Raw genomic sequence first — 15,711 nt, forward strand, 5'->3', positions numbered from 1 at the left:
ACATGATGACAGATGTAATAAAACAATGACTGCTGCTATGCTATGCATGTGTTCAGAAACAACAAGTTTTCACACTAATCCTTGTTCATCCCCACTTGAGCCAACAACAGTGGGAACCTATCTATTTATGTATGCGCAGTTTATGGCTCAAACACATTACTGCGTACCCCTGATGGTAGTCTGTCAGGCTGTCCACACTCTCAGATACTTTACAACTCTTAACTCCAACACTGGAATTAACATATACCAGCCCAAATATATGAAGATAACAAGAATAGCTGTGTGCTGGTGGAGCTTTCGACTGTACTTAGAGTCAGGCAAAGAAGCCACACAAATATTAATACTAATAATCATTCAACTTGTTACTTCATTTGCAATGAATGCACCTTTGAATGGTGCAAAATCAGTTTTGAATTGTATTGTATTTTACTTTTTTATAGTCAGCGCTTTCTACCTTGCTTTCATTTTCTAAATGTATTGATTGTACTGCTGAGATGACCAGGTTCTTCTCGTCCAACATTTCATTGTACTATTGACCCTGTGTTAACTTGACAAATAAAACTTGAAACATGAATAAATACTGCTACTGATAATAATCACCATCGCCATCATATCATTATTATTCGTTTTTTATTATTATTATTAAAACAAGAAGAGGAAGAAGAAACAACCCAATAACGTGCATTAAAAAAAAACTACAATAAATAAATAATACTAATAATAAAGCCAATCACGTGTGTGTCGTTGTTTGGTGACTGGCGACATCTAGCGGTTAGAAGTGAGACACATGAGCAGCTTCAGTTGCAGCATCAGTATCAGTTTGTGTGTTTTCTCTCAGTGACACTTTAGTTATGAATGAACGTCGCAACACACCTTCTTTATTGTTCGTGTGCTTTAGTTTCATGAATTATGTGCAAAGTCTCACTTTGAAGGATGACGATCCTCTTTCACTGACATCGGGCCACTCAATAATTGCAGCAGCTTAATATTAAGAACACGGTGGAAACACAGCGTGTGTGTCAGCAGCACTTCGTCCCTAAAAAAAACAAAATCACAGTTTGCTGTGACACGCGACCAGCTGGCTACGTCAGGCTGCGCACGTTAGCATCGGGAGCACGCAGGGTGGAAGTGAAGGGAACCGCTCACTTGTCTCTTACGAGCTTTTTCTAACCCTGCGAGATCCGGCAGATACTTGACAAACGGCGCAAATCTGTCCCTGAGGCGAACCTGGCACATCCCGAGCGGCGCAAAGTGGCTGTCAACTTGCAAACCCAGCTGGTTAGCCGGATGGCTAGTGATAACGAGCTGCCGTGCCTTGTCGGACAATCGGCTAGCGACGCTCCGGCTAATGCGCCTTTAGCCACCTCGCTGTCACTGACATCTCACCGTGCGCTGGCGACACGACATGTCTGCGTAACTTTTTCTCCGCCGGACACTCGGTCGCTGCAAAATTTCCACAATGGACAGCGAGCGCAGCAATTGCAGGCCGCAGTTTGGAGACAATAGCAAGCTAACCCAGCTAGCGAGCTGCCGTTGCTGCTTAGCTCGCTAAAAGCTCGTCTCGCCCCGGGTGCGTGTCTGGAGCCGCACTGAAAAAAGGTCGAGGTATGTTTAACCAGCCCGGCTCTGCCCCTAGACACTGTTTTCTTACTTTGCACGTGATCAGGAGACAGACGTAACAACATCTGCAGATGCATCTGTTAGCGAGCAGGACAAACTTTGTTTACTTATTGTTGCTTTAAGAACCGTTAGCTAGCTCGTTATTAGCTGGTTAACTTCAAGCTAGCAAGTCATTGATCCAGGGGAAACTAAAAAGTTTGCCAAGATGCAGAGGTGTAGATGAAGTCAAGTCCAGCCGCTGGTGATTTGATGACAGACACACGAGGTAAACATCCTAGTCTATTATTATGTTGCTGCTCTAATGTGAGCACCTGCCATGACAGGAATAATAAGGTTTGTTAGGTTTGTTCTCTGCCATGATTTCGTGATTGTAAGCTATTTTTATTTGTCTGATTCTTGTTCAGTTTATTCTACCTACTTCAATATTTAAACTGTATTGGAGCCCTGTTGTTTGCAATATCAAAGTTCACCATAGTTGACACCTGTTACCCTTTTTTAGGTGTCTGCATTATGGAGGAGGAGGATATGACGGCACAAATCACAGCAGCTTGTAGCCAACCACTGTTCCACAATCAAGACTTAACCGTGACTGACCGAGGCCCAGCACCCTGGCAGCTCAGCTCTGACCTGGTAATAACTGAGGATGGGCTCAGTAATGGCACCTGTGAACTTGAGACTATGGACCACCTGGCACTAAAGAGTGACGACATGTCAGAGTTTTCTAACAGCGACCTCTCCCTGCCCGAGGTCTGCATTTCCACTAACAGCAATAGCCTCGAGGAGGAGAATATGAACCATGAGGTCCAGCAAGCTTATAGGATATTCACTTGCTTTCTGCTGGACAAGCACAAGGGGATCACCGGTCCGTTCCTCCATCCCGTGGGGCACCAGGAGGCCCAGCATGGTATTGGAGGTGTCCGCGGACAGGGTCAGGCGCAGCTCAGGCAGTCCATGTGTTTGAGGCGGATGGAGGAAAAGTTCACTAGCCAGGAGTATGGGACAATAACAGAGTTTGTTGCAGACTTCAGGCTGATGTTGGAGAACTGTTATCGCTACCATGGGGTGGACCACTGGATCTCCAAACAGGCTCAAAAGCTGGAAATAATGCTGGAGCAGAAGCTTACATTATTGTCCAGGTAAACACAATGTAATTACATCGTTGAACAAATTATTTTGCTGCTAAATGTTGAAAACCTCTGCACAATTGCAATTATAGAGGACCCCAATGTTGTTTTCTAGGTCATGTGCATCATTTTATGTTAATAAGCGCATCATTTGTCAATCTGGCAAAGTTATTTGGTCATAAATATTTAGTAGATTCAGTTATTGAAACAGAAGTAGTTGATTCATTTTATTGACAATGCATATTTCATTTATATGCACTATATACTCGTATAATAATATCAGTAGTCATTATTATTATTAATGAATGAATGAGAGTGTGTTCTACAGCTAACATGATCCTTTTGTTAATAAAAAGTTACATGGATTACACCATCAATGTGAAAATACTCTATGTTTATTGACAATAATCCCTAAAGCTACCTCTAAGCAACGTTAATCATATTGAAACATCTGTTTCTCCTCCCCATCTAACAAACAAGGACGCTGCGAGAGAAGACAACCTTGGCAGTGACCTCTCAGGGTCGTTTTGGTGCTGAGGAGGAACGTGGATCAGGGGGCACCTCCACGAGAAGGAGACTAGCACCTCGGAGCCTGGCTACTATCACTGTTGGTGGGGATGAGTCTGTCATGGTCCAGAGCTTACGGCTAGAGGAGCAACAGAGGGCCAAGGAAGAGAAAAGGTTTGTGAAAACATACTGAAGAGGGACAACTAAATGTTGCTGTCACAGGTTGATTGTTTATAGGGTAAAATATTACCCAAAAATATTTAAATGTGGTGCGAAAATAAACCAGTCAACAATCTTCATAAGTTTTCAAATTTTTCAGGCAACGGGAGCTCGAGAAGAAAGAGGCAGAGGAAATGTCAGCCAAAGAGGTGGAAGAGTGGGAGCAGACCTTATTGTCACAGGCTTCCCCCCACACTGTGGATGCACTCTGGGAACTCCCTGCCATAGGGCATTTCCTCTGCCTGGCTCAGACTGCTCTTAACCTCCCAGAGATTGTATTTTTTGAGCTGGAGCGTTGTTTGCTGATGCCTCGCTGCAGCCTCCTACTCTCCAAAATCATGTCTTCCCTACTGTCCCCACCCCAGCGGAGGGCCACTCTGCACCGGCGGCCTGCACTGCCTTACCGCCGCTGGGAGTCAGAGCTCAGGCAGAGGGTCATGGCCTGGTATCGAGTTGTAGGTGCCTCCCATGATCAGCCAGGTCGGGCTGAACAGCTGGGACTCTGCCGCCAATTTTTCAGCACCCTTGGGGAGGTGAGTCCGATGGAGGAGAATCCTTTTCACGTGCTGCCGCTCTACCAGCGAGTGTGGCTTCTGAAAGGCCTGTGTGATCATGTGTATGAGACACAGAAGAGTGTGCAGGATGCTGTGCTGGCCCAGCCTATCCATGAATGTCGGGAGTCTATTTTGGGCTATGACAGCAAGGAGAATGCCTATATACATTTCCCACACTTTTGTGGGGCGGACTTGAGGATCTACTGCCAGAGTCCCAGCACACCCCCAGCCTTTCCTTTCCCTTCTGTATTGGTAAAAAGGGTTGAAATGGAGCCTGGGACTGAGGGTGAGGAGTCAGATGGGATGAAGACTGAAAGAAACGAAAGTGCCAGGGATTGGTATGCAGGCTCTATGGACACAGGAGAGTCTGATGATTTTGGAAAGGGGAGAGCAGAGACATTTGGCCTTTTCGAAAGGGAAAATGGGGATGAGGAGAAACATAAAAGTTTCAAAGTGTGGTCACTGAAGACAGATGAGGGGTCTGAATCAGGGTGCTCTGATGGAGACTCCTGTGAAGACTCTAAATTGGACTTAAAAATACACACTAACTCCTTCACCCTTCCCTACACAAGCCCAACTAGAAGATGTGGTGTGAAAGAAGAGACAGTAGAGTTGGAGCATCAATCCAAGAGATTAAAACTGGAGCGGGGCTTCTCATTGTCCTCAATGCGTACCATTGAAGCTGAGACACAGGAGCCCTGTCTGAGTGTAGGGGAGCACAGCTACACAGGAAGGTCTCCCGCTCGCTCAGTGAATCTGGCCTCCCCAACCAAACAGGTGGGGGTCAAAATGGAAGGAGAAAGTCACAGTCAGGGACGCCAAAGATCTTCCCGTATGGAGTGTTGTAAAAGCAAAACAGGTAATGCTGAATCAGAGACACATGAATGTTGCTGTGGAACATCAGGGTTAGCTACACAGGTGTCTTCGGAGAGTACTCGGAACTCAAGTGAAGAGAGAGTGAGTGACAAAATTTGGACTAAAAAGAAAAAGCGGAAGAAAAAGCGAGGGAGGGAACAGCTGCCGAGGGTGAAAGGAGAGCACAGGCAGCTGCAGCATGAGGACAGGGTGAGGCTGTCCCCATCTGAGGCTGCCAAGCCTGCTGTGCAGGGAGTTGCCACAACGGTCAAGAGAAAAGATGGGAAGAAAAAACATAAAACAGGTGAAAAAAATCCAGATATCAATGCTGGTTCAGTAATTTTATTTAGGTTTGCATCAACTTCATTTATAATTGTGCATTCATTGCCACAGTGACATGTGGGATGTTTTTTGTTGTTTTATAACTTTAATCAATGATATTGAATGTCTGGTGATTCTATCCGTTTTCTTTTTGACAGGAAAAAATCCTGATTCTTCAAAGGAAATTACAGATGAACCTTCAGTTGAACCATCCTTCAAGGTAATCACAACCATATCATACCATGCTAAGATATACATTAATCTCTAGAGCAGACTATCAAGAATATATAGTGTACATAGAGAATCATTTATTATTAATTTTTGAATATATGCATATGAAGGTCTGAGTCCTCGTGCAGCGGTCGCAGGTTTGGTGCTGATTTGGCCCTTTGCTGCATGTCATATTTTCTCCATCCAATGTCTAAAAATATCTTGAAAAAATAAGTCGATAAGAAATTTAAAATCTTTATTTAGGCCTCACCATCCTTCTGTCCCTTTTTTCTTGTCCCTCTTATATTAATTCAGATATTATTGCATGTACTTGTTATTTCCCCTCTGCAGTTGGTCTGCACCAGTCTTGAAGAGTTGCGAGAGTTGATAAGTAAGACAGAAGATGAGCTTGATGACTTGGAGAGCACTAAAAAGAGACTGGTAGGTGATAATCCCAGTTCTGTCAAGACGATCTGCTCATCCCCCCCAGAGCCTGAGCCAGTGGACACAAAATGTGATCGCACATTTTTATGCTTATTGATGACTAATATTTATTTTGCATGTTTTTACCAGCAGGGTCGGTGGTATTATCAGAGAGAAGCAGTGAAGGACCTCCACAGCACTCTTATTAGACTACTGAATGAGCTCTCACCCTGGGAACCCAAACTTGTAAAGGCCTACCAGAGGAACAGGTACAACTTGTTTTACACTTAAATGATCACAAAGCAACTTTTGATGAAACTGCTCCTTGTTTGATTTCATCATTGTACTTGTAAGAAACGTCTCTTATTTCTATATTTTCATGCTTCTGTATTAGGCTTCGTTTGAAGAAGGAATTTGATGATTTCAAGAAGCACCCCGAGTACAATAATTTTGTGCGTGAGGAGTGTGTTTCATCATCCTCATCAGATGAAGATGAAGAGAGGGGTTCACTCACAGATCTTTATAGAAGATCAGAAGAGGAAGACCTGGAACATGTACCTAGAGGTCTTTGGAGTGGAGGTAAAGTAATTAAACTAGATCTTAAGGATTAATGGCTTGTTACGTTAATGTGTGATGAAATTCAAATTAGGTATTTGTAGTAAAAAACGCTGTGCAGTTAATTGATTGTCCTTAAAATTAAATTAAAATAAATGTCAGGGCATTCCCCAGTCAGCAGCAGCTAACATTTAGAAACTGCAGTGATATGTTTTCCCCTGTGAATAGTGATGTTTGCTAATCATTATTAGCATCAGGGCTTAGTAAACCTCAGCCTCTTTATGCACCTATGTCAATTCAGTAAACCTCGCCCAAACCTAGTCCCTACGTGTCTGTTTGACCTGTTTAGATGGCTAACTGATCCATGCAACCCTAATGACATCTGTATTATATTTTCAGCAAGTGCCAGGGATTTTGTGACTGACTCAGCTGGAGAAACAGTGGCCACCTACATACCTCCCATTCACCTGAAACATCCTCTGGCCAGCACAGAGACAGGCGTCGGTCTGCTACCAAGATTTCAGGCTGGCAGCAGAAACATTGCTTCTACTGCTGATTCTGGGCCACATTCTAGATCTGAACTTATCTCATCAAATCAATCCATTGATTCAAACTCGGCATGGGCACAAGGGTTACCAGCTCAAACTCCACTGTCAACCAGACCCACCATCCTCCACCCCACCACTGGACTACCTAAGGGCTACACGCCCATCCCCACCCTGCTGGCTAAGAGTGTGGGAAACAAAGTGACCTTAATGAAACGACCTGCTGATGTTCCAGGGTTTAACAATATAGATAGACAGAGCAAAGGGTCTTTGGTCTCCCTTCCTGCCTCTGCAATGGTTACGACAAAACCTTCAAAAGCACAAGCCTCTCCCCAGCAGATCTCACAACAAATGCAGGCACAAGGACAACAACACACACAGGTACATAGACAGCCAGGAATGGCCACAGTGACGGCAGCTCCTCTTAAATCACCACAGGCCGAACCAACCCAGACTGTACCAAAAAGTCCTGTCCAAGTGGTGTGCAAGGCACCTGAGGGGCTGGGTCAGCTTGCCAAGAAAGACAGCAACAGCCCGGTCAAGATCTCAGTTCATCCTGTCGTGAACCACAGCACTGGAGAGAAAGTCATGCAGCAAGTGGTGATTCTGGCTTCTAATATTCTTATTCCCAAAACTGAAGAAAAGCCACCATCTTTACATCAGCAACAATCAAAGGATATTCAGGTCCCTGTTTCTAAAGTGGCCAGCCCCTTCTGTTTTTCCACCAGTGTGCCTGGGTTCACCATCCCTGAAAACAGAATCCCAGTTCAGCAAGTGGCTCCCTTAAAAGATGCCAGGACAGTGAGAACACCCTCTCCTTCTTTTTCCCCTCGTCCACAACAGGGGGTCTTGAACACAGCAGGGTTCAAGAGGGTACAAATCTGCAGCCCCCAAACTAGCTCACCACAAGGTGTGATGCCAAACCTCTCACCTATCAGGTCTCCCTCCAGTGCAGTGTCTACTGAGCCTCTTGAATCTAAAGACCCTAAGCAGGAGCTTAAGACCGTGTGTATCCGTGACTCACAGTCAATCCTGGTAACAACTAGAGGAGGCAACACGGGCATTGTCAAAGTTCAGACATCCTCAGGCCACGGTCCCCTTGGTTCTTTGCCCACCAGTCCAGTTATCACCATCTCACCACAGTTTAAAGCCTTCCTCATATCCAAGACGTCAACAACGTTTTCTCCATCTGCTCCCGCTCAGACGACCCCTTCCAGCATCCCAGCAGTGACAAGTGTCTCAGTGGCCCAACCTCAGAAGCAGGTTCCCTCATTTTTCGAGTCTCTTTCCACCCTCACAACCCCCCCCTCACTGCACACTGCAGTCACTGGTAGCATTCCCATTACAGTCCCAGGAAGCCAGACTACAGGTACTTGGACTACAGGCTCCAACACCTCAGCTTGTTCTACAGCTGCAAAAAAGATTGGCCAGTTAGCACATACAGCTGCTGCTGCTTCACATTTTCGAACTTCACTGGTAAAAAATACTGTCGCTGTCCCATCACTCAGTAGTTCCGGTGTTCCCCAAGTTCTCCCACAAGCAGAAGTCAGCAAGACTGGTGTAAAACGGCTCAGTACAGATGAGCAATCCCAAGTTACTAAATTCATTCTGGTCACTCCCTCCTCGTCACCCACCTCAACTGTAGCTTTATCAAAAGGCACAACCTCTTCCACAAAATCACCTACAAGTTCCAGAGTCATGTTTATCAGCCAGCCTACAGCCACATCTTCCACCACCTTTATGGGAAGCATTCCAAAGCAGACGATAGCAACAGCGGCCAGTGGACAGCAGCTGACCACTTCATTACCAAGTCAGACTCTAAAGATGGGATCAAGCCCAGGCCAACCTATCGGCAGTGAAGCATCACCCATGGTCCAGAACATCAGTCTGCCCTCAGGTGGGTTTGTTTGATGCAATATTTTACCAGAATTCTCATGCCTTGTGTATTTTGTGTTTGATTCAATATATTAATTTGTGCACATAATCTTTATAATGTAGTTAGAGAAATGTATATGTATTTGTTAGATGCGGCAGTTTGTCAACATGAAAGTATTACTGCGGGAATTTTACTGTCAGAGATGAGGAAAGCAGTGAAAACAATACACTTATCTCAAAAACCAACAAGTTACTTTTATGAGACCAAAAAAACCATCTCAACTTGAACGTTAGTAGCAGAAATACAGCCCTATTATCAATATCAAGCTCTTGAATTAAATGTTTATATAATGTGTTTTTAGGGGTACAAATCCAGTTGTCAGGAAAGACAACAACCATTGGACAGACCATAGGTGCCCTGTCACGTTCTCCTTCCAAGAGCACTTCTCTCTCAGATACAGGCTGTCTAACAGCTGCCACCCATGGACTGGTCCCCATCACAAATATCATCACAACCTGTCCTGCACAGCATGCCTCTCAAGCTTCCCTGATCACCAGCTCTCCACTCCAGGGTACCGCTTCCTTCACCATGCTCTCCCAGACAGGCATTCCCACATCTGCTGGTGCCACTCTGCCTGCAGGAAACATGATCCAGAAGCACCTCAGTATGTGTGCAGGCGAACCATCCAGCAGCACTCCTGCTCAGGTAAACACTACTGTGCAGAGTAGTCCAGCCCAAACCTCCACGCCCACTCATGTCCGTCAGCAATCCTATATCCAAAGTGGCAGTGGTGAGGAAACTACCTTCTCATCTTTCTCTCGACTTGCTCAAAATAAAACCCATACATCCGTCTCCTCAGCAACAACCACCAGTACCCCATTCTCCACCTCCTCTACTGGCACAATCCAGCAGAGGGTAGTCATCAACACTTCTACACCCCTTGCTGCTGGCACTCAGATCATTCTTAACAATGCACGCTTTGTAGTCCCTCCCCAGGGTTTGGGTCCAGGCAGTCATGTCCTTATCATCTCTAGCCCTGCACCACAACAAGTGCCTACTGCCAGCGTTACCAGCACCGGAGCGTCAGTACCCCCCCACGGGGCAAGCCATGCCACTGTAGCCCCCCAAGCGCCAGTTTTACCCCAGTCTCCAGCCAGGCTGTCTGGTGTACCAGCTGTAAGTTCTCCTTTTGTAGCATGCTCACCTGCTGTTGGTCCTACACTGTTAGCAACCACTCCCAATGTCAAACCAGTCCAACTAACAGGAGCACCTGGCCTAGGCTCAACAATGTTACACAGTAAAACTAATGTGTCTGCTCTGCCTAGATTTCCAGCTGCGCAGGCTGGTCACTTTGCATCATTTCCTTTAGGTACCCCCTCTCTGGTCTCACCACCACCGAAGTTAGGTAGTGTACCTGCTCTACTCTCCCCAGTGGTTACCGGGGCCCCTGCTTTTAATTCTGCACTGGCTCCAATTAGGTTACCTGCAGGTACAGCCACGCAAGCTAAATGTTCAACCACAATCTTGCCTGCAGTAGCACATTCCTTGTCGGGATTGTCAGCACCTCTATCATCCTTGTCAGTTTTACCCAGCCCATCAGCTGTACCTCTGTCTGGTCCGGTTATACCAGTTCCAACGCCCATCTCCTCTACCACAGCTCCTCTGATAACAGGCACACCTTTGCCCTTTTCTGTTGCTGCCCAGCAGTGTCAAGGCATCAGGCCCCAGCAGACAGCAGTTAGATTCACGGCAACCTCCACAGCTCTATCACAGGCTTTACTGCATACTGGACTAAGCAACACATCTATCAGAAAACAGGTGCCTGCAGTCATGCAGCCAGTGCTTGCTGGCACACGAACACAAGTATTGCCAACAGTAGCTGTCCCTCCAATTGTAAGCACTGTATCTAGGATGCAAACGCTCCCTGTTGCTACGGTTCCACCAATCGGAAGTACTGTTAATACCTTTGAAACGGCACTAGTGGGGACCACACCTGCATCCAGCAGCACTGCAATAATCACTTTAGCTCAACCAATCACATCACTGAAGACAAACGCCACCATCCACCCACCTGTCTTTCTGACCAATCAAGCACTTGGAAAGCACTCTTTACAGACCTCAGCCTTAGGTATTCATACCAACGTAGCATCCAAGCTACTAATTAGTCCTGATGGTGCTGTTTTGAGCACGGCTCAGTGCCAGGTCTATCCCACAGAGCTGACTGCCTGCCCCAAACCTCTGGATGCTCTGGTAGTTTCCCCCAACAGTTCCCGTGGAGCACTACTCACACATGATTCCTCTCTACAGCCTCCACAGGCAGACACAAAGTGAATCAGTCATATCCATCGCTTGTATTAATCCTGGGATTAGTTAAAGAACTGTTTTCCAGTTGTAGTTTGACTCATAAGTTACATTTAGGGTACAGTAGGTTTTACTCTGGTTAGATCATCTTCTAGGTAAACTGTATACTCAATCAAATTTACTGGAAATGTATACTGTGATGGTTTTCTTAAGTGGAAACAGTTGATGTTGCCCTGATGAATGTTATAGACTATTGACTTTCCTCTTTTTTCTATCTCATGGCCAGTAATGACAACTTGTAACAAAATGAGTAGAAAATGGGAAGTTCGTTCATTTCAGCTACAGGTTTTGTAATACTTTTCAATGCAATTGGATACTGCTTCAAAAAGTAATAAGTGGGATACTCTTCATTGGTACACTTGTTCTAATGTATCAGTTTGAACAATACAATTCTCTGTGTCCAGATTTTTTCACGTTGTCCTTTTTTCAACTAGTTACTGTTCAAGAACTACATTTTACTTTTTAGGAATATAAATAAACTAATAGAGGACTTTGTACAACATGTTTGCGCCCATATAAAGTCACATTTATTTATTTTTACCATATAGATTTTTCAAAAAATATTTACTAGATACACTTTCATTGAAAATTGTGGACGTTACTGCATGGAAATAAACAATGCGACTGTCCCCAACAAGTGTGTCGTACGGCTTCCTTACACAAAGACTCCTTGAGAAATCATCTTTTATTGTTTATTGAAAGCACCTTGAATATATATATACATTGTGTGTTCATACACATAAATGATTTTACAAAGTGAGAGATTGGTTTACCAATGGATATTTAACCATAAAGCATTAGGAACTATATTGACAATGACATCAGGTTATACAGGAGAAGTTATCAGACAACAGATGAAGTGTTCTCCATTATTTTCCTTTCTTCTTCAGACGTCTGTCCTTCAGGGGGAATAGGGAGGAGGCATTGGGCCTGAGGAAATCTTTTCATAGGCTGGGGGGGCATTAGGAACCTGGAGACGAGAGGGACGAGCACATCCAAATTAAATGGGTGCAAGTTTAGAAAGAAGATCCCACACTCTGGGTCATGTTTTTATGCTTGATCCTGTGGTTGTCTTCAATAAGAGATAATTATATCAGATACAAAATTTACATTTTAAACATGGAATCAAGCGTCTCTGTAAACCGTAGAAATTATTTAACCAATCTTGAACTTACTATTGGTAGATTTAGAACTCTGCTGCAGTGGAACAGTAGAGGAAGAAATGAAGGGATGATCAGCACCATCTCATATGATCTGAAACTAGCCCTCCACCCCACCCTCTTGCTTTTCTTGTGCACACAAACGCATACCTCCCTTGGGAATCAAACATTTTAATACCTAACCCACGTCCGGTGACATAATAATCTTTCCCTCAGGCCTCCATTCCATCAGCTTCACGTGCTATACACTGTGTTCAGAGCCCTGAGGCTTTGTATTGAACAAGTGCCCTCAGTCATGGACTTTGGGTTGCACAGAGTTAGAGTCTGCCCACCAGTGAATTCTTGAAGGGTCATTAAGAAAGATAGGCAACATTATTTCCTGTCTATTCAGATGTCTATTATTGTACATCACCCCCTGGCAATCAAAATATTTGTCACATAAAATGAAGATGTAATGGAGGGCCAGTAAAGTTCCTTACCGCAGGTCGGAAACTGCCAAAGTCAGTTAGAGCCATCTTGTTATCTGCGGAAGGTCCTGCCTCTGAGTACTGGCCCCCTGTGAAACCTGGTGAACCCGATCTGGGACTCTGCAGCGGAGAGAAAGATGTGTGAAGAGTTGAGGGGAAAAAGAGATTAACAGAGTGATTAAATAAGAGAAAGTCAGAGTGAAATTTTATAGCAATCTGAGCAAATATCTTTTCAGATAAGCTGTAAATCAGATAAAGACAATTAACGAGTCAGTTAATTGTCTTTATCTGATTTAGTGTGGAAGTGTGGAAATCACTTTATAGCATGTATGGAATTGCGGAAACATTTGATATCTGCTTTTAATTTGTTAGAATGACAGATAATCCATCATTTCAAGTATAAAATCTGATGGCCAATGTTTGTGTGATGGTCTCACCCTGATGATTCTGTAGCCGCTCCTTTTCTTAAAGTACCAGCAGCCCACGATGAGCAGAGCTGCCAGGATGACCACCAGCAGAGCTATACCCACTGCCCTGGATTACCCAAAACATAGAGAGATTTTCAATTCATGGCTTTACCTGTTTTACAAAATCAACATCAATATAGTTATAACAAAGATTTTTATCAGAATACACAATTCTTTGCTTCAACCAAGGCAACGATTCCTGATTTCAAGAACAAAAACAGAAACACATACTCCTCAGCTCTAACAAACCCCCGTCTGCTGCTGGCAAAATAGATGTTGAAGTCTCCACGAGGCATTCCGTCTGTACGATTACACCGCATCAAACTAAAAATCAGCAGAAAATCACATTACAAACAAATCAAATACTATGCAATAACATTATCACTATTTAGGTTATGAAAAAGTCACAGTGGGTCACATCATATTCATTTTCATAGTGGAAATTAATATTTATATATTATCTGTTGTAGAAATATGCACTGGTCAAGAACAACTGTTAATTATTCCAACACCAGGATGTATACACTGTACATCAGAAACCAACGCACTTAACCACCCTGGAGCTGTTAAAATGTACTTGTAATTGTTTGACTATAATGGACATATGCCAAATAATAAATAAAAGCATCTTTTATATCCATGGCCTATATTAAAATGTATCTGTTATTGTATTCCTTTAAGATGAAGAAAAAGGAAAGCTCACATGAAAATGTCATATTTATACATCTTCTCACAAATGGATGTTTTTTATGGCTAAATTAGGTTTCCCCTTGTGATTTGCATGGGATAACAGTTAATCTTCATTGTCAAGATAGCAAATCAGCAGTTTGAAACAGAGACAGAAAAACCAATCAGAAAATAAACCTTCACCAATGATCAATATTTCACATGTGTCGTCTTGCAGCAGCAGATGTAAAGAATCGATTTGTGCTGCAGAAAACATATATTACAGCATCAATTTGTCCCATTTGATCAGATAATATCAGGCTACTCAGAGCTCAGCTGACAATAATATTATTTACAAGTGAGTTAATTCATTGCACAGAGCAAAATATTCTGAAATCCCCTGAAAAAACAGAACCGAAAAAAGGGAAATAGACCATAATCTTACCAAATTGGATAATTAGATTGCAGAGAATAGTTCCTCTGATTGGGATGGCTTCTCAACAACAACTAAAAGAAAGACTCTGCCTCCACGCAGCTCCCAGTTGTTTCAATCCTCAAATATGCTGCCTCTGTGTGCCGGAGAGCAGAGAGGGGCAGAAAACCCTCATGACCGTCACGGGTTAGAGGCTCATGGTTAAACCCATTGAAGCAGAGTAATTACCGTGAAACCCTGGGGTCCTGAAATGCAACAGCTCCTGACACAGGCGTCAGCTGCTTGCTGGTCATATTTAAAAAAGTGTGTGTGTGTGGCATTGTTATTCATGAGCTACAGTGAAGGCCCAATATCACATTTAATCCAGTAAACAAGTGATAAACTTTTTATTAATTGATATAGCACACAAAAAGTACAGGGAATGTTATGGTTGTATATGTACAATAGAGAAGAATAACATCAAATAATGTTTTATTCTCTTCTGATAGATACAGGATAAGGAAAAATCTAAATTTCTTTTGGTTTTTCTTTTTTTGTAGTACAGGTATTGTCCCTATAGGATTACAGAAACATGCCATCATTGCAAAAGTTCACATTAAAGCAAATCAAAAATAAGATCTCCATCTACTTGGGTGAACAGTAAGAAATCCCTCTTATGTGTAACATATGGAATGAAAAGTTAATGAGAATAAAATTAATAATTCTGTGTCATGATTTTTAAATAAATCAAACAAATTCATCTCCTGTACAAAATTGTTCAGCTGTTCATACCATGATTTTGCTCAGTGTATTTGTAGAGATTTTAATTGTTGATTTGCTACAAAATGAACAAACATTATAAAGCAAAGTTCAAAATAAGGAGATACTTCAAAAACACAAATGAAGCAAGAGGCAGCATATGCTTGTTAGTGTCATCAGTCAGGAACCTATAAAGACAAGTGAGCAGTTCTAGTTAAATCTGCAGAACGTGAGCGCTTGAGCTGCTTTTCTCCTCATTCAGCCTTTTTAACTTGGTGGGGATTAAAAAGAAAGGTGCAAATTAGGTTGTAAACTGTTACTTAATTTTCAGTAGAGGCCAGTGAAGGCATCTTAATAGTCTCGCGTGGGATTCACAGGCTCCCATGCTGCCTTTGCTGCTGAAAAGGTCCAGCTCTGGTTGATGTTGAGGTATTTTTATGATTTTTTAAATAAACTTGATCATCACTCAAGGCTCCAATGAAAAACAGACGTCATTGCACATAACTGTCTTTTCCAAAAGCAACTCATTCTCAGTTATACACATTGGTTGTTAGTGTTCTCTGGTTTCATCATTGCCCTTTGGGCCGAACTATTCACATTTTCCTAAGAT

The 15,711-nt window shown here is 43.3% G+C and overlaps 2 protein-coding genes across 5 annotated transcripts; one reads left to right on the forward strand and one right to left on the reverse strand.

Annotated features, from left to right (window-relative positions):
- Positions 1-1,089: 1,089 nt before the first annotated feature.
- On the forward strand, positions 1,090-11,575 carry LOC109626346 (uncharacterized bromodomain-containing protein 10). Of its 3 annotated transcripts, none has more exons than XM_020082221.2 (10): positions 1,090-1,605; positions 2,120-2,756; positions 3,225-3,425; positions 3,571-5,183; positions 5,359-5,420; positions 5,762-5,851; positions 5,984-6,102; positions 6,228-6,412; positions 6,788-8,830; positions 9,171-11,575. In XM_020082221.2, the coding sequence occupies exons 2-10, from the start codon at positions 2,131-2,133 to the stop codon at positions 11,138-11,140; spliced, it is 6,909 nt and encodes a 2,302-aa protein (XP_019937780.2). In that variant the 5' UTR covers positions 1,090-1,605; positions 2,120-2,130; the 3' UTR covers positions 11,141-11,575. The 3 variants fall into 3 exon arrangements, with proteins under 3 accessions (XP_019937780.2, XP_019937778.2, XP_019937779.2); XM_020082219.2 differs by having other exon boundaries at positions 1,099-1,885; XM_020082220.2 differs by having other exon boundaries at positions 1,099-1,885; positions 5,987-6,102.
- A 273-nt stretch (positions 11,576-11,848) lies between these two features.
- Positions 11,849-14,516, reverse strand: mlana (melan-A). 2 transcript variants are annotated; one of them, XM_020082223.2, is made up of 5 exons: positions 14,376-14,516; positions 13,514-13,588; positions 13,235-13,331; positions 12,810-12,917; positions 11,849-12,140 (listed from the first exon to the last, which is right to left on the reverse strand). In XM_020082223.2, exons 2-5 carry the CDS (start codon positions 13,582-13,584, stop codon positions 12,072-12,074), a joined length of 345 nt encoding a protein of 114 aa, XP_019937782.2. In that variant the 5' UTR covers positions 13,585-13,588; positions 14,376-14,516; the 3' UTR covers positions 11,849-12,071. The 2 variants fall into 2 exon arrangements, with proteins under 2 accessions (XP_019937782.2, XP_019937781.2); XM_020082222.2 differs by having other exon boundaries at positions 13,496-13,588.
- Positions 14,517-15,711: the final 1,195 nt, after the last annotated feature.

The sequence above is a fragment of the Paralichthys olivaceus genome, chromosome 18, assembly GCF_024713975.1.
Source record: "Paralichthys olivaceus isolate ysfri-2021 chromosome 18, ASM2471397v2, whole genome shotgun sequence".
Classification (NCBI taxonomy): Eukaryota; Metazoa; Chordata; class Actinopteri; order Pleuronectiformes; family Paralichthyidae; genus Paralichthys; species Paralichthys olivaceus.